The sequence below is a fragment of the Hibiscus syriacus genome, unplaced genomic scaffold, assembly GCF_006381635.1.
Source record: "Hibiscus syriacus cultivar Baekdansim isolate YM2019G1 unplaced genomic scaffold, ASM638163v2 tig00110402_pilon, whole genome shotgun sequence".
Taxonomy (NCBI): Eukaryota; Viridiplantae; Streptophyta; class Magnoliopsida; order Malvales; family Malvaceae; genus Hibiscus; species Hibiscus syriacus.
The window spans coordinates 407,404-428,974 of record NW_024062722.1 but is presented as its reverse complement, the minus strand read 5'-3'; the positions used below and the strand labels follow the sequence as shown (position 1 = coordinate 428,974).

The 21,571-nt window shown below is 36.4% G+C and overlaps 3 protein-coding genes and 1 pseudogene across 3 annotated transcripts; 3 read left to right on the top strand and 1 right to left on the bottom strand.

Annotated features, from left to right (window-relative positions):
- The first annotated feature begins 3,577 nt into the window (after positions 1 to 3,577).
- LOC120123620 (glycerol-3-phosphate dehydrogenase [NAD(+)]-like) lies at positions 3,578 to 6,558 on the top strand. The gene is made up of 11 exons (XM_039142468.1): positions 3,578 to 3,973; positions 4,515 to 4,591; positions 4,675 to 4,747; positions 4,836 to 5,053; positions 5,147 to 5,254; positions 5,438 to 5,501; positions 5,584 to 5,621; positions 5,720 to 5,840; positions 5,918 to 5,972; positions 6,043 to 6,091; positions 6,221 to 6,558. Exons 1-11 carry the CDS (start codon positions 3,730 to 3,732, stop codon positions 6,401 to 6,403), a joined length of 1,230 nt encoding a protein of 409 aa, XP_038998399.1. The 5' UTR covers positions 3,578 to 3,729; the 3' UTR covers positions 6,404 to 6,558.
- A 162-nt stretch (positions 6,559 to 6,720) lies between these two features.
- On the bottom strand, positions 6,721 to 9,170 carry LOC120123689 (phosphoglycerate kinase 2, chloroplastic-like). Its single transcript, XM_039142524.1, has 6 exons — positions 9,141 to 9,170; positions 9,023 to 9,075; positions 8,672 to 8,875; positions 7,414 to 7,562; positions 7,027 to 7,196; positions 6,721 to 6,918 (listed from the first exon to the last, which is right to left on the bottom strand). The coding sequence occupies exons 1-6, from the start codon at positions 9,168 to 9,170 to the stop codon at positions 6,721 to 6,723; spliced, it is 804 nt and encodes a 267-aa protein (XP_038998455.1).
- Positions 9,151 to 12,252, top strand: LOC120123621 (annotated as a pseudogene).
- A 4,303-nt stretch (positions 12,253 to 16,555) lies between these two features.
- Positions 16,556 to 17,192, top strand: LOC120123688 (ras-related protein RABB1b-like). Its single transcript, XM_039142523.1, has 3 exons — positions 16,556 to 16,593; positions 16,868 to 16,982; positions 17,100 to 17,192. The coding sequence occupies exons 1-3, from the start codon at positions 16,556 to 16,558 to the stop codon at positions 17,190 to 17,192; spliced, it is 246 nt and encodes an 81-aa protein (XP_038998454.1).
- Positions 17,193 to 21,571: the final 4,379 nt, after the last annotated feature.

The following is a 21,571-nucleotide window of genomic DNA, read 5'->3' as shown; positions in this document are numbered from 1 at the left end:
TTTCGGTACTACATAATTTCCAGTTGTCTTACGTTAAGAAAATTGCAGGTTTAATTAGAAAAGTTAACAATTGATCTGAATTATTTACCTTTGATTAACTTAAAAGTGTACCCTTAAGAAACCAAGAAATATGTTAGATAAAAATAATGAAAAAACTATAGACAATGAAATAAAAACAAATGAAATGCGTGACATAATATGAAGAAAAAAAATAATGAAAATGACAAAGATAAAGTAAATAAAATAAATAAAATATGGATAAAGAAAATAAACGTCATAAAAATAAAAATAAAGGTAAAATATAGAAAATAAGTAAAGGGAAAAAAGAATATAATAAAATAATAAAATAAAATAAAGATGAAAAATTATGTAAAATATATAATAATAGTAAAAAACCAAAAAAAAAGAAATATAAAAAGTAGAAAAATATAATTAAATATATATATATATAATATAAAATAAATAAGTTAAGAAAGAAAAATATATGAATATATAATATAATGTAATATAAAAATGAGAAAATAAATAAATTAATTAATTAATTAAATTGTGTAGGGATTAAATCGAAAGAACCACAAATTAGAGTTCAAATTGCAAAGAAATATTAAGATATAAACTCAATTTAGGGGTCAAGATAACGCTTTAAAAACGACGAGGGACCAAAAGGGTAGTTTACCCTATTTTATTCAAAAACACGCGGGTCTAGCTGCTGATGGGTCGGGTCGGAGGGCTGGATCGGGTTCAATATAAAGCCTAAAAGCCACTAACACTTCTCATAATTTTCATTTGGTTCGAAACAGATCAAAACAAAATCCTCTAAATCCTATATATGTTCTTCGCGTGTTCTTGAGGGATGAAGAACACGACCATGGTTTCCAGAAATCGACCACCGCGCCGCCTCGCCGACCGCCGATCATCGGCGACGAAAACCTCTTATTTTTTCTTTTTTTAAATGCTTTTTGAATTTTCTTTTCAAAAATCAAAATCGTTTTCCAAAAATCATCCCAGAAAAGTGTAGATCTAGGAAGAAAGATCTTCGAAAAAAAGAATGGCCTCACATTGTTCCTCGGTCGATAAACCCTTCTTTTTGTGGTTTGAATAAAAAATAACACGAAAGGAACGACATGCAAGCCACCAAAACGAAGAAAGGTATGAACTTTACCTTTTGTTCTTCACAAACACTCAAAAAAGTTTTGGTTTTGCCTTGATAATGCTCGTAGTTTTGCTTGAATTTTTTGCTTTTATTTCGTATTTCCGAATGTTACAAGTGCTTTTGATTCTCGGCTATTTTGCATGTGTAATCTGTGCAAATCGTGTAAACTCTCCTCCCCTAATCGTGTGTTGCTAACATTAATTTATAGTAAAAAAACCCTCTATTTTTAGACTCCTAACTGTACTAGAAATCTATTGCTTGTTGGTTGCTTTGGAGTTTTGCTAACACACGTTTGTTGTTCTTGATGAACATGCGAGAAATGGTCGTGAAAAGAGGCGGTGGTTGCATGGGGCGAGAGACTCGATTGAGGGCATGTTGACCATGCGGCGCTGGCTGGGAGCACGAGGCATGCTAGGGTTTCTGGAAACCCTATTGTTCGAGCACTATTCCACACAGGCTTGTTGGGCCAATGTATATTCTGCTGGGCCACGTTGTAATATAATTTTGGGTCTGATGCAGAAATGAAACAAATGTAAAATGTGTTAGTTTAATAAAATAATAATAATATTTATACAATATATATATACATAATATATATATGATATATAAAATATATGTTTATTTTGGTCATAAAAAGTGTGTTTGCAGAGGGTAAAATATCGATGGGAGTATAAATGAGTCAAGAAATTGATGAGAAGAAAGAATTTGCAAACAACTATAGTCAAAAGACCAAATTGAGTAAAATACAAAGTTAAGGGACTAAATAAAAAAGAGAGTACATCTCTAGTAAAAAATAACAATTGAAGTTACATAGGTATTCTATTCTGGTATACTAGCATGGGGTTCAATTTTGGTAAAAAAAAGACTTAAAATAAATCACAAATTGAAGAAATAAGGAGATTATGAAAAATTGAATGACTAAACTGAAAAATAAAAAATTTGTTATCAAAAAGAGGAATTTAAAGTACACATGTATTATACTATAGTTTATGAGCATGTGACTCAAATTTGGTAAAAGCGGATTTAAAATAAATGATGAATTCAAGAAATAAGGAGATTATGAAAAATTGAAGGACTAAACTGAAAAATAAAAAAGTTGTTATCAAATAGAGGAATTTAAAGTACACATGTATTTTACTATGGTTTAGGAGTATGTGTTTCAAATTTGGTAAAAATTGACTTAAAATGAAGGAGAAATTGAAGAAATAATGAAATTAGGGACTAAATCGTAAAGCTGTCAAAATACTTAGTCAAATTTTTTATTTTTCGAGTAACTTGAAATTTCGAAATTTCAACTCGACTCGAAAACCGAGTTTATAATTCAGTTGACTCGAATAACTCAAAATTGAAAAAAAAATCAAATTTTCGAGTCGAGTTTTGCTCACCTCTATCTTATACTACATTCTTTTCAAGAAATAGACAGATAAATCTTAAAATTATTAATATTTTTTAAAAAAATAAAATTTTAATAAATGATTTTTCGAATTGCTCGCGAGCTTTTCGAGTTGAGAATCAAGTAGCTCGTTTCGACTCGTTAAGAACTCGAGTCAAGTCTATTCAAGTGAGTATTTCGAGCTCTAACCGAATTAATCTCGGATAGCTCACGATTTATCTCGTCTCATTTACAACCCTAACGTTTGCTACTTGCGATAAATTGGAGTAAAGTATACATAAAGGACACAAAGCATATTTTAACCAAATGAGAAAGAAGCATGGAAATATTGAGAGTATGTTGGGCAAAATATATTGTTTTTTTAATATAGGACAATTATAAGTAGTATATGTTCACAAAACACTCTCAAATTCTTGACATTGAATGCTTACACTCATGGCATTCTCAATGCTCGAACTCGAGTCTTTAAAGAATAACAACAATTAATTTATCACGAAAATCACTTGGTTCGTGCCTGCTAGAATGTATAGAGAAACATGAAAATGGGACTTATCGAAGTGTTTTGGGCAAAATTGTCTCAATAGGCCAGACGGGTAAAAAAATTAATCCATTAGGTCATCTCTAAAATTAATTTGACATATACAACAAATGTTACAATACAATAGAAACTTGTCACGTCCACATAACGAGTTTGACTAAATAATTTTTTTATTCAAACTCGTCAAGTCAAAGTGACGAGTTCTAATAAGATATAATTTTTCATTAAATTTAATCACGTCAGAGTGACAAATAAACTCATCATATCCACTTGACGAGTTTCGTAACAAATGTCGTAATTCAAAAAAATAAAATATGTAGTGTCATATTAGACTAAATAATTATCCCACAGGATTGGGGCAAAATTGCCCTATTTGTGTAAGAAAAAAAATGAACCCAAACCAATTTCCATGTGGTTTTGGTTCATCTTCCTCACTCATACTGTTCATTTCACTCATAAATATCCGAAAACAGCCAAGCCAGAGAAAATTACTCTGCAAAATAAGGTCCAAAAAACCCAAAAAGATAAATCAAAGGAAGATAGAGTAGATCGCCAGATTTCAACAAAAAAGAAAAAAACGAAGCAAAAGAAGGTAACGTTGTTTCATAGTTTTTCACGAAAACCTGTCTGTCATCTCCGCCCCTCATGCGCTTCCGTTTCCCCTTATACCCTTCTTCTTCTTCGTCTCTCTTGTCTTTCATCTTCTCTTCCTCTCGTTTCTCCACTTTCATTTCAATGGCTCCCGCCTTTGAGCCCGCCATTGGAAGTGAAAACAAATCTGGGAATGATGGGTTCAAATCGAAGGTCGCTGTTGTTGGTAGTGGCAATTGGGGTAGTGTTGCTGCTAAGCTCATTGCTTCCAACACTCTCAAGCTCAACTCTTTTCATGGTATTTTTCTTACCCTTCACTTTCTTTTTCGATTCGGGGTTTAATTGATTAGGGTAGCCTAAACTTGATTCGAAAACAAAAAATTGAATTATTCTATTTAACTTGAATTTGATGCTAAAATACTTGGATTGAAAAAGTTGAATATATACAGATAAAATATTACTTTGTTGAATCTCTCAATTATTAAAAGTGAATGGATATTCGATTATTTATATGTTCTAAAATCGTCTATTATTATTAAAAAATTAAGATATTTTGTGCTTAATATTAAATGATGACTGAAATATTATAATCTGTTGAAATCAAGATATTAAATTTTATCATATCCCATTAAGTAAATTAACTTTCAGCTTAGATTGTCGTAAAATTTTTAGTAGTTAGTAATCAACAAAGCAACACCCTATAATCGGGATCATTTGTGTACTTGAACCGTATTTATATTATGAAAAAGTATGGAGAGGTCTATTTGATTAACTCGAAATCTTTTGACTCGATATTACTCTATCGAATACCGACACTTAATTGTAATGGAAAATTTTAGATGAAGTGAGGATGTGGGTGTTTGAGGAGACATTGCAAACCGGTGAGAAGCTTACTGATGTTATTAACAAAACCAATGTGAGCACTTGAGAACATTCGTTCATTTGTTTGATTTGGTTTGTAGATTTTTACCTAACTGGAATTTGGGTTTCTTTCACTAGGAAAATGTTAAATATCTCCCGGGTATTAAGCTCGGTAAAAACGTCGTTGCCGATCCCAACCTCGACGATACAGGTAATCAATTTGTTTTCGGTTGGTTTATATTCACGAGTGCTTGTGTTAAGTGATGGATGTTGTCGAAATCGAAATCAAAATCGTGCAGTTAGAGATGCGAACATGTTGGTGTTTGTGACCCCTCATCAGTTCATGGAGGGTATATGCAAGAGGCTTGCTGGTAAAGTAAGGGGAGAAGTTGAGGCTATTTCTCTTATTAAAGGAATGGAGGTCAAAACGGAAGGCCCTTGTATGATCTCCAATCTTATATCCGAGCAACTCCGCATCAATTGTTCGGTTCTAATGGGGGCGAATATCGCAAACGAGGTAACCGATCGGTTTACTCGAGAAGTTCAAATGCACGATTCAAGTGTCATTTTTCCATTCGTTTTCTCATTTGTTGATCGATTGAACCTGTAGATTGCTGTGGAGAAGTTCAGTGAAGCAACTGTTGGATACCGAGACAATCGAGAGATTGCCGAGCAATGGGTTAAATTATTCAGTACTCCTTATTTCATGGTCACTCCTGTGAGTAATATCGATATGCCTTTTCTTTCGGGTTTCAATATTATCCGTAAATCTTAATGGTTGTACCGTTGTACCGTTGTACCGTTGCAACGAACCGTTGAATCAGTAGAGAGCAGGAAGAACAGATTGTGATGCAATTGGGTTTAAGAAATACTCTGCCCTTCTTTTTGTATGAACAAACAGGTCCAAGATGTGGAAGGGGTTGAACTATGTGGTACCTTGAAGAATATCGTCACCATCGCAGCCGGTACATAACGCCGTAACATCTTGTTTTCATCCTTCTACATAAGCTTACGAATCAAAACCGATCCTAATCCGTCATCATACAGGTTTCGTGGATGGACTTGACATGGGAAATAACACGAAGGTTAGTATAAATGGGGTTCTTTCGGCCTCGTTCTTTCGTATAGTTCTTAACTATCCCTGGCTGCATCATTTCTTATCGTTCCTAACGCAATTCGTAAGGCTGCGATAATGAGAATCGGTCTACGAGAGATGAGAGCTTTCTCCAAACTGTTGTTTTCGTCCGTTAGGGATAGTACCTTCTTCGAGAGCTGCGGAGTTGCAGATGTCATCACGACGTGCCGTAAGAAAAACGTGTATCTTTAGATTGTTTGAGATGATTTATCTACTTCGATTCTAAAACTATGCCGTTCGTCGTAGTGGGAGGAAGAAACCGGAAAGTCGCCGAGGCGTTTGCTAGGAATGGAGGAAAAAGGTTAGCCTTAATGGAAAAGTGTTTGCCATTACAAAATGAAAATTCTGGCCATAACATCTCTGGTGTACAGATCTTTCGATGAGCTTGAAGCTGAGATGCTGCAAGGCCAGAAATTACAGGTACATCTCGAAACTATTTAACGTTAGTCGGAAAACGTAAATCCAATGTTCCGCACGAAATCGATTATATTTCCGATACCAAGTTTCTTGATTCAGAAGTAACTGATGTTATTCATTTACCGTACGTAGGGTGTATCTACGGCAAGAGAGGTCTCTGAAGTTTTAAGCCACCGTGGATGGCTCGAGTTGTTTCCTCTCTTTACGACGGTGCACGAAATCTGTATCGGAAGTCTTCCGCCATCGGCCATTGTCGAATATAGCGAGAAGAAACCGAGGTTATCCGTGCTAGAGGACTCGACCCGTTGCATTTGAGATTCAAGTCTCATCCTTTACAATTGGCACGTATAAAAAGAAAATTACATATGCGTCATCGTGAAAAATCAAGCAGAGAATTATGAAATATATTAAGGGTAAAGTATTTAAATAGTCCCCGAACTTTTAAGACACTTGCATTTTGATCACCTAACTTTTGAAACCTGCAATACAATCATCAAACTTTTAGTTTATTTTTACTTTTGCCTCATCCATAGAATATTTTATTTCATCGTGGAACAAGAACCAATTTCATCGTAGAACGATTTATATCTCGATTACGAAACTGAATAAACTACCGAAAATTTGATTTGATCTTACACGGCAACCAGAGTAGCCTCGTCGAGGGCAATCACACCTGGAAGCTCCTTCCCTTCCAACAATTCTAAACTGGCACCACCACCGGTTGATATGTGGCTCGTGACACTAGCAACTCCGACCTTTTCTACAGCGGCGACTTGGACGGGGTACAAAGTAGAAACAAGCCTTGTTGGTCGCATTAGGGGCGAGCTTGTCTGCAACGACCACATCAGTAGGTAACAAGAGAGACACTTCCTTCGCCTTTGCCTTGGCAAGGAGGGATGTTGCAAGGTCAAGCTTATCTTCCTCTACCAGGGATGAACCATCTGATAGGCATTGTAAAATGTGAAAATCATATCACCACCCAGAAGGAGGTGGTCACATTTCTCAAGGAGTGATTTGATGACTCCAGTCCTGGAAGAGACCTTTGAGCCACCCACAATGGTAGAGAATGGCCTTCTGGGGCTTGAAACTGCACCACCAAGTCCAGCTCCTGTAACAAGATAGGAAGCAAATGAATACAAGGGAACCTAAAACATTAAAAATGTGACAAGAACAATAATAATAAAATTTAATGCAATGAAGACTGAACTTTATGCTTGTGGCTTGAATGATAGCGCTCTTAATCGAATTCAGTCAGTTGTTGGATTTAGGGTGGCTCAACAACCAGTTAGATATCTCGAGGTTCCCTTAATTACTCGTAAACTCACTAGTAAGGACTGTGCTGCCCTCTTGGGGAGAATTAATGGAAAGCTTAGTCAATGGTCCACTAAGAAACTTAACTTTGGTGGCAGACTGCAACTTGTTAAGACTGTTCTCTTTAGTATTTTCAGCTATTGGAGCAGGCAGCTCATCCTCCCTAAGGGGATCATCAAGGACATAGAGAGGATTTACATGCGTTTTTCTGGAAATGTTGTGACTCCCCAGCTAGAGGAGCACGTGTGGGCTGGAGCCAGATTTGTTCACTGAAATCAGAGGGGGGCTTGGGACTTTGGGACCTAGCTCTTTGGAATAAAACATGTTGTTTACTGCTTATTAAAAATATTCTAGCTAACAATGGCTCTCTTTGGATTGCATGGTTGCACGAGTACTGTTTTAAAAATGAGAATTTCTGGGATGTTGACTGCAAAAGCCACTTCAGTTGGATTATGAAGAAGTTGCTGGGGCTAAGAGAAGAGACAAGAAGGTTGTTTTCTCCTGGTACATATTGGTGCCGCATTAAAGGCAGATGAATTTGGGACAACATTAGAGTCAGTAGGGAGAAGGTTAACTGGCACAAAATCGTTTGGTTCCCTGGTCATATACCCAAGTTCTCCCTTATCTCGTGGATGGTCTTCCTCAAAAGATTACCTACCAAGAATAGGCTGACTCGATTTGGCTTGATTATAGAAACTGATTGTGTTGTGTGTGGATCTGGTTTAAAATCCCGTGACCATCTCTTTACAAGTTGTTTCTTTGCTAAGGAAGTCTGGAGGACTATCTTAGCCTTATGTGAGGTTCGTTATGACATGCAAAGTTGGGATGATTATCTTAGCTGGTTGGTTGCCAACTTGAAAGGTAAATCTCTCCGGGTGCAAATTCTGAAGTTTGCTTGGATTGGTTTCCTGTACTACATTTGGGAGGAGCGAAACTATAGGTGTTTTAGGGGACATGCTCGTTCAGCTGACACAGTTGTATAGATGATTAAAGAGGCTGTAAAAATCAAGTTGTATAGGGATTGTATACATAGGATTGATGATGTTAATAGGATTCTGTTCACTAATTGGGGTCTGATTTAGTACGTTGATTGTTTCTTTGTAGCAGCTTTGCTGCTTTCCTTTAGATGAATATAAATTACTTATCCAAAAATAATAATAATAAAATAAATAAAAGAAAACTTCATAGTAGTTTAAACGCAGTGTCGGAGTCAAACCAATGATGAATTTACTAGAAATCATGTCTATTTGAATGCAGCAATTGAAAGCTAACCAAGTTCGAATGCCATATCCTACCTTCTGTAAAAGGAAACCAGTAACTGATGGCTTCAAGAATTTGTTGACACCCTCTGTTGATGCATGAGCTCTTTTGTCGACATCGCCATAAGGAAGAAAAGAAGTAGAGAGAGAGTGGTTTCGGGCCGTTGGAAAGCAGTAAGAGTGGGGAGACGGACTGAAGAAGAAGAAGAAGGGTCGACTGCCATATCAACAAAAAAAAATTAACTGTCACGTCAATAAAAATTAACGAAAAATCACGGTAAAGACAGAAATAAAAACGAATTAAAAGTTTGAATGATTAAAACGAAATTAAAATGATAGTTGGATGACTAAATTCGTGTTTTACCCTACAATTAAAGAGGAGGCCAAGAAATCCCCCGATTCCGACCAAACCAAAACCTTCAAAAGTAAGCAAAGGCATGGACAAAACAGATAACTTGTCGGAAAATCTAACGTCTCCGTACATCTCTCCTCTTCTTCTTCTTCAAAACCATTTTTCCATTGAAACCAAAGAAGCTCCGGAAACGACGACGTAGTGAAGAAAAAAAAAACCCATGTGTTACGAATATCTTTTCAAGTACATCATCATCGGCGACACTGGTATACCCTCTCTGTCTCTCTCTCTATCTCTCTAAAAGCTTTCTGAAAATCCCTTTTTTTAAAACAAATTGTTCAAAGTTTTTCTATGGGTTTTAATGGGTTTTTTTTTACAGGCGTGGGAAAATCATGTTTGCTCTTGCAGTTTACCGACAAGAGATTCCAACCGGTTCATGATTTAACCATCGGTGTTGAATTCGGTGCTCGGATGGTCACCATTGATGGCCGACCCATCAAGCTTCAAATCTGGGATACTGTATGAATCTTCTTTCTCTTCCCTTTTTTGGTACTCTTTGTTTGGTTATTTGCTGAAAAGTTATTCAAAAAATTTGATTTCTTTTAGCTATTGGGTTTGAATTACTTAATTTAGGACTTGGGAAGATTAGGGTTTCTGTTCTTCAAATAAAAGAACTAAGATTTGGATCATTTCTTCCTTAGGGTTATATTGAATATTGATGCCATGTTCTTTTCAGTGTTTATGTAGGGTTTAGGGTTTAACATTCATGGTTCAATGTTTAGGGTTTCATTCAAATATGTCGGATGACATTCTATAGTAATGCATGTGTAGTCTAAATTTTACACAGTTTGTGTATCGCAAAATTTCTTATTTTGCTTTTGGGTAGGAATATAGCATAATTTGGGTATAGGAGCCGAAGCGATTGTTAGAGCTTGTGAAGATTAGGGTTTCTGTTCGTCAAACAAAAGTATTAAAATTTGGACCATTTCTTCCTCAGGATTGTATTGATGCCGTGCTCTTTTTAGTGTTTATGGTTATAGGGTTTAGGGGTTTGATATTTAGGGTTTAGGGTTTCATTCAAATATGTCGGATGACATTCAAATAGTAATGCTTGCCTTTGGGCGTGAGTATAACATAATTTGGGTATAGGTGCCGCAAAGAGTGTCAGAGCTTGTGAAGATTGGGGTTTCTGTGGGGAATCTTCATTTTTAAGTTTAAATTATCGATTTTTAGGGTATCCGATGTTACAGTAATGAAGTTTTGGCTGTTGGGTTTTAAGGGTTCATATTTAGGAGCTTGCGGATCAAAATTCATCGTGTGGGGAAAATGACTTGTTTCTTGTTTGATTCGTATGGAGTAGGGTCGAGAATCGTTGGATTTGTGAGAGTGAGCTGAGAGCATAAGTGAAAGCTTTTGAACTTTGTAATCTTGTTAGGAGAAGTATAAGTTAGCCCTCGAATGAATCTCTGTCTCGGATATCGTTGATATAGACCGCATTTGGTAGTTTTTCGGTTGTTTTAGAGGATCTCTTACTTTTACGAAAGAACGATATAATCTTGGTCGGTCAGTTATTCTTTTGTCAAACTGCTTCCTACTGAAACAGGGTGAAGCCAGGGTTGGTTAAAAAATGGTAAAATTAGTCTTTAGCCCCTCTTGAAAAGCGGACATTCGGTCTAAGCCATTTCATAGCCCTAGGTTGAACATAAATCTTTCACTATTGGCTCGTCCCGAAAACTAATAATTCAATTGAAGCGCTTTTAACACAAATTTTAGCTTTGTGCCCTTCAAAGTTTACAATTTTATCTCGGCCTCCCTGAACAAAATCCCCAGCTTTTGGGACAAAACGTAGCATTCGACGACTTATTTCATCTCAATTATAGGTATATGTTGGATGCGCAAGAGTTCATATTTGGGAGCTTGTGAATCGTAATTCACTTTATGAGGGGAAATACGAGCTGTATTTTTTTTGTTTGATTGGTATGGGGTTGGTTTACAGTCCGAGATTTCTCGGATTTGTGAGAGTGAATAGAGGAAAAGTCTTTTAGTAATCTTGCAAGGAAAAGTGTCAGTTAGTCCTTTCGGAAATTGGTGATATAGATTGCATTTGGTAGTAGTTCTGTTCTTTAAGAGGAACTTCATGAAAAACGAGACTATCTTGAGGCGTTCGTCATTCCTTTGTCGGTTATTTCCTACTCTAGGAATGTAGAACCAATGGTATCGTTGCTTATTTGATGCATTTGATGGCTTATTTCGTCTCGGTTATGGTTATTTTGTTGGTCGTGTCTTCGTGTTTTTATATTATTGCTTACGATTTGAACGGAAGCTTTTGTTTGCTTATATTTCAGGCCGGGCAAGAATCCTTCAGGTCCATCACCAGATCTTACTATAGAGGAGCCGCTGGAGCTCTACTTGTCTACGATATAACCAGGTCCGAAGCTTTTATTGCTTTTATTTTTTGCGACGTATCTTGGTCCGAGGTGAAGGATCATTCTTGCTTCTACTTTTTCATTCTCTTTGTTAAGAAGACGAGACCGATTGTTCTATTCTTTTATCACGACTTTTACGGCCTATACGCATAAATTCGTTTTTCTTTCAATTCTGGTTTCGGAAAGATTCGAGCTTTCTTCACTAAACTGCAAATCTGTACACTTGACCAGGAGAGAAACGTTTAATCATCTGGCAAGCTGGTTGGAAGATGCGCGAGACAGCATGCGAATCCCAACATGACAATCGTGCTAATCGGAAACAAGTCCGATCTTTCTCACCGGAGAGCCGTTAGCAAAGAAGAGGGTGAACAGTTTGCAAAGGAAAACGGGCTTTTGTTCTTGGAAGCATCCGCGAGAACGGCGCAAAACGTCGAGGAGGTAAGGATTTATATCGTAATATTTACGTGTTTTAACGAACATCTTTAACTGAAATGCGGAATTAACTTGTAGGCCTTCGTGAAGACCGCTGCCAAGATTCTTCAGAACATCTGGGAAGGAGTCTTCGATGCATCCAGTGAGGTAATAATCGGGTCATAACTTGATTAAATCCGATTCGAACCAGTAAGCATCTTTCATTAATCGGGAGACCAACTCTGCTTTTCATGAAGTATGTCTTACCTAAGCCCTTTTTCTTGGAAACTATTGCAGTCTTCTGGCACCAAGCTCGGCTACGGGCTGGCACAAGGTCCATCCGGTTCAAGAGACGGAGCCGTCGCTCAAAATGGTGGTGGTTGTGGTTAGTACAAAATGGAAACGATCTATTCTGTATTCGGTCCTTTCCGGTTTATTTCTACATCGCGACGCTTTGATGAATATCTCCCCGAAGGTGGTGTTGAACTCGGTAAGAACACTCGATGTATAGAACTGTCTTTTCCTTGTACTGAACCCGGAACTCATTTGTCCTCCACGTGCCTCCTTTACATTCTATCCCGACTCATTTGCACTGTAAGATATGGATCCAAATGTGGTCGGAGGACCGAGCATGATTTCCGGCTACCGGTTAATCCACGGTCATTCTTTAAGACATGCATATTGATGCATTGAAGAGTGTTGGATCTGCAGTTGATGGGTTTGCATAGATGAACCCTTGTTTGTTCCTCTCGCCACCTAAAATGATCCATTTAGTAATTTCTATTAAATTGAGAATTGGTGGTTGCATTTAACTAATCCGGACTGAACTGTGTCGTACACCTGACTTTGGTGAGTGAATCTCCCAACAAGAATTTTCTACATAAACAATGACTCAAACCCGAAACTTTACTTAAACAATATCAAGTTACAATCCCGAAACTTTACTTAAACAATATCAAGTTACAAACCGTACAAAAATAATGAAATGTCCATCAACAAAAAGTGACTCTACACAAAGAATGATTTGGGCCACCAATTGAAGCCTCCTCCCGTATAACCTATCACAATGTGCATGTTCTCAATAACAAATCAACCATAAATAATGGGCAAGCAATGTGTTCTCTCTTCTTTGTGTGTGTATACGTTCAAAAGTATAGCTTTGTTTTGGTTTGGATCGGACTCCGGCATATCGGACACACTCGGAGGTCCTCGGCACATCCTTCACAGGTCTAAGAGAAGAAAAAAGAAAAAGGGAAGAATTATGTTAGCATCTTCGTCTACGATGTACACCAAGAACAGACGAGAACAAGTGTATCGAGATGTTATACCAGATGTCCGCAACCGAATGCCGTGTCTTTCGAGTTAACAAAGCAGATTTGACAAAGCTGTTAAAATCATTTGCAACAGAAAATAAGTATTAAATATGCAGTGAACAATTTCAAGTCTTTGCTCCCTTAGGATTTCGGATCGGAAATCGAATGCTAAGGACATTTATTCTCAATAGAAGACGGAAGAATTGTGTTAAAGGTTTCGTACCAGTCTATCATAAGTAGAACTTGGGGATGTGGTAGCTGAGCTGTCGGTATGACTATCCTCCGGATACGGCGGGGCACTCGGGGAGAAATCAGTATAAGTTAAACCGTATGTAGGAGGAAGTAAGGGCTCATAATATGGATTTCCTTCACCATAATTGGGAATATAAGCATCCCAAGCGGATGGATCCGAACGATGTCGATCTATCTCCTCCTTTGAACAAATGGCCCCCATAATCTAAAATATCTATGGAAATTCTCGATTCCTAAACCAAAACAGAACCCAAATCAAACTAATTAGTAAAAAAAAAGGCGTAAATTCACTTGCCGAAAAAAAAGAAGAACATCGCCGTTTCATATCATCAAAAGAAGAAGAAGAAGCTAAGAACCCATTACCCTACAAGAAGAATAAACAGAGAAATTCGAATACCTCTAGTTCGTGCGGGAGATCCAAATAATGCTCGATGGAAACGAAAAATCTGGAATGATTAAATTTTTTGAACTCGTTTCGTTTTTAAACGGGAAGTTCTGGCGCGTGTTTTCAAATGGGAAGTTTTCAAACGGGAAGTTCTAGCGCGTGTTTTCGAATGGGAAGTTTTCAAATGGGAAGGAAGTTCTAGCGCGTGTATGTCTCTCACATTCCGCTTAGGACACTTATCCATATTTTATTATATTTGGGCAAACTACATGAATTGGTCACTTTTATTTATTTTTATTCAATTTTATCATTGATTTTAAAAAATATATATAATTTTATCATTTATATTCTAGATTTATCACATATTGATCAGTGAAATTTAACTATTTGAGTAAAGGATAGGGGTATTTATCAAGCGAGTCGATCACGAGTTAAGCAGTGCTCGACTCGTGATCTTTAAAAAAATTTGCTTAGACTCATTGCTCATTAAGCTCGTTAAAATTATGCTCGACTTGTGCTCGTTAAATAAATTTGCTGCTCAATTCGACTCGTTGCTCGTTAAGCTCGACTCGTTGCTCGTTAAGCTCACTAAAAAAATTACCTTATTTTTTTAACTAAAAATAAAATTTACTAATACTATATGAGGATATTAGGATTGGGTTTTTTGTATTAAAATAATATTATTAATTAATAATATTTTATTATTTATTAAAAATAATAGATTAGTTAACTTATTATTTTTTATTTTTTATTAATAAATTAATAATTATTATTTAGATTTATTTTTTAATGAAATAATTTTGAAGTAATTACTAAAATATATTTTTTTAAAATAACAAGCTGCTCGCGAACTCAATTTGAGCGTTTATCGAATTTTGATCAAATCGAGTCGAGCCAACTCAATTTGAGCGTTTATCAAATTTTGATCAAATCGAGTTCGAGCTACTCACGAGCTGCTCATCTCGTAAGTAACTCTAGTAAAGGATACTTCGGATGTGATAGAAGATGTTTTGAATTATATTCTTATCTTGTCTTTGTATTGGTGGATCCCAGATCTACCCATTCATTTATCTATTATATATTAATCCGAGAATCTAAGTTAGTTCTCGAATCGACTAAATCTGAGATTTTAGCCATATTTTTTACGGGATAGTGTTTTAATTAACCGGATTTGTAAAAGATGTCCTTTAATGATTCAAAAGATTACGTTTTTATTCAAAAATCACCTTGACAGGAATTAATTACCCGTCAGGCATCATTTCAGTAAATTTTATCGATCTAGTATCCTTTCTGGCAAGGCACAGATCGTCATCCGCGCATTTGCCGTGTTTCGTCCGAGCTGGTGCCACGGACTATCCGCGCCTTATCAGAGCTGGCTCCACGTAAGGCTAAGGAGCGGATGGTGATCCACACCTTTATGAATTCTGACACACGCCTGTAAGGCTCGAATCACCATCCGCATCTTCCATTATTGGTTCCGAATTTCTCTGACTTTAAACTCTCCCCTCGCCTATAAATAACACCCCTTCAACCGTAAACATCACCGCATCAATTTCTCTTATATTTGCTTCACCAATTATTTCGATCTTTTATTCAAAGGTATTTTTTTAATATTATATTTATTTTATATATGATTATTTGAAAAATATTTATTTTACTATTTATTTTTTATTATTTTTTTGCGGTTATAAAATTGGAAAGTGAGATCATACGTCGAGACATTTTTTTGATACGTTAACAATATAAAATTATATTATTTAAATTATTATGAATATTTTTAAATTTTTTATTCCAATGGAATTTAACATCCAGAAAACCGTCAAATAAAATGCGTCCCATGCCGAAATATCATAAGTACCACCTTGGCCCGGACCATCGCAAGGAAAACTATAACCGAAATCCTTTTTATCCGGCATTAACTTGGAACTGCGTGCATCTAAAGTGTTCGTATCAAATCATTATGTCAAAATATCCTTCAAGAGAAAAATAACTCTTGAGGAACTGATAACGAAGATTTCAATGAAGGTTTATGTTGGAAGTCCTAGAAGATTGTCCTCACTTCAGTACAGATTTCCAACATCGGTGTTTCCGTTAACTTATACAACGTTTGAACTATCGAACGATGATGATGTTGCAATGATGGTTGATTCTCAAAATCATTATTTAGACGCCGATACATAAATGTATGCGAAATTTGGTGAAGTGCGTGTTGTTCGTGGTATGTCATTATGCTCCCACTATGGACTAACTCAACAAACTGATCAAGTTGACAACCCAACTACAGTAATGTGTAATGATTTTAACGCCATAATGGGAAATCCATATCATGATGTCATCCCATCAAGTTCAATGGGGAGACATTCATCAACAACTTCTTACGATCTGTACCGAGGTGACTCCACAAAATAATAAATTATTAATTTATTATAATATAGTAAAACTATTTTACCTTCTTAATAGAATTTGACCGAATTTTGAGAGGGTTTGAGAATTTGGTGTGTGTTTGAATAAAGAAGGGAGAAGGTATTTATAGGGAGATAGGAGGGGTTTGGTCGGATGGGGTAATTAATGTGGGAGGTGTGAACGGTTGGAAATTAATTGGACATATGCGCCTTACAGGCACGACAGAATCCCAGAAAGACGCAGATGGTGATCCGCACTTTACCCTTACGTGGCGCCAGCTCGGATAAGGCGCGGATAACCATTCGCGCATTTCATGATGTGTCACCAACACAGACGAAACCCCGCAAAGTCGCGAATGGCGATCCGTGCCTTGTCAAAAAGGGTGCTAGATTGGTAAAATTTGATGAAACAATGCCTAACATGTAATTAATTCTTGTCAGGATGATTTTTGGGTAAAAACGCCTCAAAAATACTATTTTTTTAGTGCATCGATTATTAAAAATTATAAAACGATCATCTAACTATTCATATTTTTAATTTTGTATTTCTTTGTTAACAAATAAACGATTTTTACGGCCTAAACGCATAAATTCGTTTTTCTTTCAATTCTGGTTTCGGAAAGATTCGAGCTTTCTTCACTAAACTGCAAATCTGTACACTTGACCAGGAGAGAAACGTTTAATCATCTGGCAAGCTGGTTGGAAGATGCGCTTCAGCATGCGAATCCCAACATGACAATCGTGCTAATCGGAAACAAGTCCGATCTTTCTCACCGGAGAGCCGTTAGCAAAGAAGAGGGCGAGCAGTTTGCAAAGGAAAACGGGCTTTTGTCATCAAGCTCCATCCGGTTTTCATGAAGTATGTCTTACCTAAGCCCTTTTTCTTGGAAACTATTGCAGTCTTCTGGCATCAAGCTCGGCTACGGGCTGGCACAAGGTCCATCCGGTTCAAGAGACGGAGCCGTCGCTCAAAATGGTGGTGGTTGTGGTTAGTACAAAATGGAAACGATCTATTCTGTATTCGGTCCTTTCCGGTTTATTTCTTCATCGCGACGCTTTGATGAATATCTCCCCGAAGGTGTTGTTGAACTCGGTAAGAACACTCGATGTATAGAACTATGTCTTTTCCTTTTGCTGAAACCGGAACTCATTTGTCCGCCATGCGCCTCCTTTACATTCTATCCCGACTCATTTGCACTGTAAGATATGGATCCGAATGTGGTCGAAAGACCGAGCATGATTTTCGGCTACCGGTTAATCCACGGTCATTCTTTAAGACATGTGTATTGATGCATTGAAGAATGTTGGATCTACATACACAATGACTCAAACCCGAGACTTTACTTAAACAATATCATTACAAACCCGTACAAAAATAATGAAATGTCCATTAACAAAAAGTGACTCTACACAAAGAATGATTTGGGCCACCAATTGAAGCGTCCTCCCGTATAACCTATCACAATGTGCATGTTCTCAATAACAAATCAACCATAAATAATGGGCAAGCAATGTGTTCTCTCTTCTTTGTGTGTGTATACGTTCAAAAGTATAGCTTTGTTTTGGTTTGGATCGGACTCCGGCATATCGGACACACTCGGAGGCCCTCGGCACATTCTTCACAGGTCTAAGAGAAGAAAAAAGAAAAAGGGAAGAATTATGTTAGCATCTTCGTCTACGATGTACACCAAGAACAGACGAGAACAAGTGTATCGAGATGTTATACCAGATGTCCGCAACCGAATGCCGTGTCTTTCGAGTTAACAAAGCAGATTTGACAAAGCTGTTAAAATTATTTGCAACAGAAAATAAGTATTAAATATGCAGTGAACAATTTCAAGTCTTTGCTCCCTTAGGATTTCGGATCCGAAATCGAATGCTAAGGACATTTATTCTCAATAGAAGACGGAAGAATTGTGTTAAAGGTTTCGTACCAGTCTATCATAAGTAGAACTTGGGGATGTGGTAGCTGAGCTGTCGGTATGACTATCCTCCGGATACGGCGGGGCACTCGGGGAGAAATCAGTATAAGTTAAACCGTATGTAGGAGGAAGTAAGGGCTCATAATATGGATTTCCTTCACCATAATTGGGAATATAAGCATCCCAAGCGGATGGATCCGAACGAGGTCGATCTATCTCCTCCTTTGAACAAATGGCCCCCATAATCTAAAATATCTATGGAAATTCTCGATTCCTAAACCAAAACAGAACCCAAATCAAACTAATTAGTAAAAAAAAAGGCGTAAATTCACTTGCCGAAAAAAAAGAAGAACATCGCCGTTTCATATCATCAAAAGAAGAAGAAGAAGCTAAGAACCCATTACCCTACAAGAAGAATAAACAGAGAAATTCGAATACCTCTAGTTCGTGCGGGAGATCCAAATAATGCTCGATGGAAACGAAAAATCTGGAACGATTAAATTTTTTGAACTCGTTTCGTTTTTAAATGGGAAGTTCTGGCGCGTGTTTTCGAATGGGAAGTTTTCAAACGGGAAGTTCTAGCGCGTGTTTTCGAATGGGAAGTTTTCAAATGGGAAGGAAGTTCTAGCGCGTGTATGTCTCTCACATTCCGCTTAAGACACTTATCCATATTTTATTATTTTTGGGCAAACTACATGAATTGGTCACTTTTATTTATTTTTATTCAATTTTATCATTGATTTTAAAATATATATATAATTTTATCATTTATATTCTAGATTTATCACATCTTGATATGTGAAATTTAACTATTTGAGTAAAGGATAGGGGTGTTTATCGAACGAGTCGATCGTGAGTTGAGTAGTGCTCGACTCATGCTCGTTAAAAAATTTTGATGCTCGACTCGTTGCTCGTTAAGCTCGTTAAAATTATGCTCGACTTGTGCTCGTTAAATAAATTTGCTGCTCAATTCGACTCGTTGCTCGTTAAGCTCGACTCGTTGCTCGTTAAGCTCACTAAAAAAATTACCTTATTTTTTTAACTAAAAATAAAATTTACTAATAGTATATGAGGATATTAGGATTGGGTTTTTTTGTATTAAAATAATATTATTAATTAATAATATTTTATTATTTATTAAAAATAATAGATTAGTTAACTTATTATTTTTTATTTTTTTATTAATAAATTAATAATTATTATTTAGATTTATTTTTTAATGAAATAATTTTGAAGTAATTACTAAAATATATTTTTAAAAAATAACAAGCTGCTCGCGAATTCAATTTGAGCGTTTATCGAATTTTGATCAAATCGAGTCGAGCCAACTCAATTTGAGCGTTTATCAAATTTTGATCAAATCGAGTTCGAGCTACTCACGAGCTGCTCATCTCGTAAGTAACTCTAGTAAAGGATACTTCGGATGTGATAGAAGATGTTTTGAATTATATTCTTATCTTGTCTTTGTATTGGTGGATCCCAGATCTACCCATTCATTTATCTATTATATATTAATCCGAGAATCTAAGTTAGTTCTCGAATCGACTAAATCTGAGATTTTAGCCATATTTTTTTACGGGATAGTGTTTTAATTAACCGGATTTGTAAAAGATGTCCTTTAATGATTCAAAAGATTACGTTTTTATTCAAAAATCACCCTGACAGGAATTAATTACCCGTCAGACATTTTTACCGATCTAGTATCCTTTCTGGCAAGACACAGATCGTCATCCGCGCATTTGCGGTGTTTCGTCCGAGCTGGTGCCACGGACTATCAGCGCCTTATCAGAGCTGGCTCCACGTAAGGCTAAGGAGCGGATGGTGATCCACACCTTTCTGAATTCTGACACACGCCTGTAAGGCTCGAATCACCATCCGCATCTTCCATTATTGGTTCCGAATTTCTCTGACTTTAAACTCTCCCCTCGCCTATAAATAACACCCCTTCAACCGTAAACATCACCGCATCAATTTCTCTTGTATTTGCTTCACCAATTATTTCGATCTTTTATTCAAAGGTACTTTTTTAATATTATATTTATTTTATATATGATTATTTGAAAAATATTTATTTTACTATTTATTTTTTATTATTTTTTTGCGGTTATAAAATTGGAAAGTGAGATCATACGTCGAGACATTTTTTTGATACGTTAACAATATAAAATTATATTATTTAAATTATTGTGAATATTTTTAAATTTTTTATTCCAATGGAATTTAACATCCAGAAAACCGTCAAATAAAATGCGTCCCATGCCGAAATATCACAAGTACCACCTTGGCCCGGACCATCGCAAGGAAAACTATAACCGAAATCCTTTTTATCCGGCATTAACTTGGAACTGCGCGCATCTAAAATGTTCGTATCAAATCATTATGTCAAAATATCCTTCAAGAGAAACATAACTCTTGAGGAACTGATAACGAAGATTTCAATGAAGGTTCATGTTGGAAGTCCTAGAAGATTGTCCTCACTTCAGTACAGATTTCCAACATCGGTGTTTCCGTTAACTTATACAACGTTTGAACTATCGAACGATGATGATGTTGCAATGATGGTTGATTCTCAAAATCATTATTTAAACGCCGATACATAAATGTATGCGAAATTTGGTGAAGTGTGTGTTGTTCGTGGTATGTCATTATGCTCCCACTATGGACTAACTCAACAAGCTGATCAAGTTGACAACTAACGCCATAATGGGAAATCCGTATCATGATGTCATCCCATCAAGTTCAATGGGGAGACATTCATCAACAACTTCTTACGATCTGTACCGAGGTGACTCCACAAAATAATAAATTATTAATTTATTATAATATAGTAAAACTATTTTACCTTCTTAATAGAATTTGACCGAATTTTGAGAGGGTTTGAGAATTTGGTGTGTGTTTGAATAAAGAAGGGAGAAGGTATTTATAGGGAGATAGGAGGGGTTTGGTCGGATGGGGTAATTAATGTGGGAGGTGTGAACGGTTGGAAATTAATTGGACATCTGCGCCTTACATGCACGTCAGAATCCCAGAAAGACGCAAATGGTGATACACACCTTAACCTTACGTGGTGCCAACTCGAATAAGACACGCATAACCATCTGCGTCTTTCATGATGTGGCACTAGCTCAGACGAAACCCTGAAAAGTCGCGGATGGCGATCTGCGCCTTGTCAGAAAGGGTGTTAGATTGGTAAAATTTGGCGAAACTGTGCATGACAAGTAATTAATTCATATCAGGGTGATTTTTAGGTAAAAATGCCTCAAAAATACTATTTTTTTGAGTGTATCGATTATTAAAAATTATAAAACGGTCATCTAACTATTCATATTTTTAATTTTGTATTTCTTTGTTAAAAAATAAACGATTTTCTAAGTTGAACATTGACTTATTGACTGAGATGTGATAAAATATTATTTCAAAATCTCAAACGACTATACGACACAAATGGTT

Excerpts from the sequence above, each read along its gene's own strand:
- LOC120123620 (XM_039142468.1), top strand. The coding sequence starts at position 3,730 with ATGCGCTTCCGTTTCCCCTTATACCCTTCTTCTTCTTCGTCTCTCTTG. Across the intron at positions 5,255-5,437 it reads CTTATTTCATGGTCACTCCT|GTCCAAGATGTGGAAGGGGT; the intron begins GTGAGTAATATC and ends ATGAACAAACAG. Across the intron at positions 5,973-6,042 it reads GCTAGGAATGGAGGAAAAAG|ATCTTTCGATGAGCTTGAAG; the intron begins GTTAGCCTTAAT and ends TCTGGTGTACAG.
- LOC120123689 (XM_039142524.1), bottom strand. The coding sequence starts at position 9,170 with ATGGTTTTGAAGAAGAAGAAGAGGAGAGAT. Across the intron at positions 9,076-9,140 it reads AGAAGAAGAAGAGGAGAGAT|GTTTTGGTTTGGTCGGAATC; the intron begins GTACGGAGACGT and ends TTACTTTTGAAG. Across the intron at positions 7,197-7,413 it reads GGGCAGCACAGTCCTTACTA|GAGCTGGACTTGGTGGTGCA; the intron begins GTGAGTTTACGA and ends ATCTTGTTACAG.
- LOC120123688 (XM_039142523.1), top strand. The coding sequence starts at position 16,556 with ATGGCGATCCGTGCCTTGTCAAAAAGGGTGCTAGATTG. Across the intron at positions 16,594-16,867 it reads TCAAAAAGGGTGCTAGATTG|GAGAGAAACGTTTAATCATC; the intron begins GTAAAATTTGAT and ends ACACTTGACCAG. Across the intron at positions 16,983-17,099 it reads ATCTTTCTCACCGGAGAGCC|TCTTCTGGCATCAAGCTCGG; the intron begins GTTAGCAAAGAA and ends AAACTATTGCAG.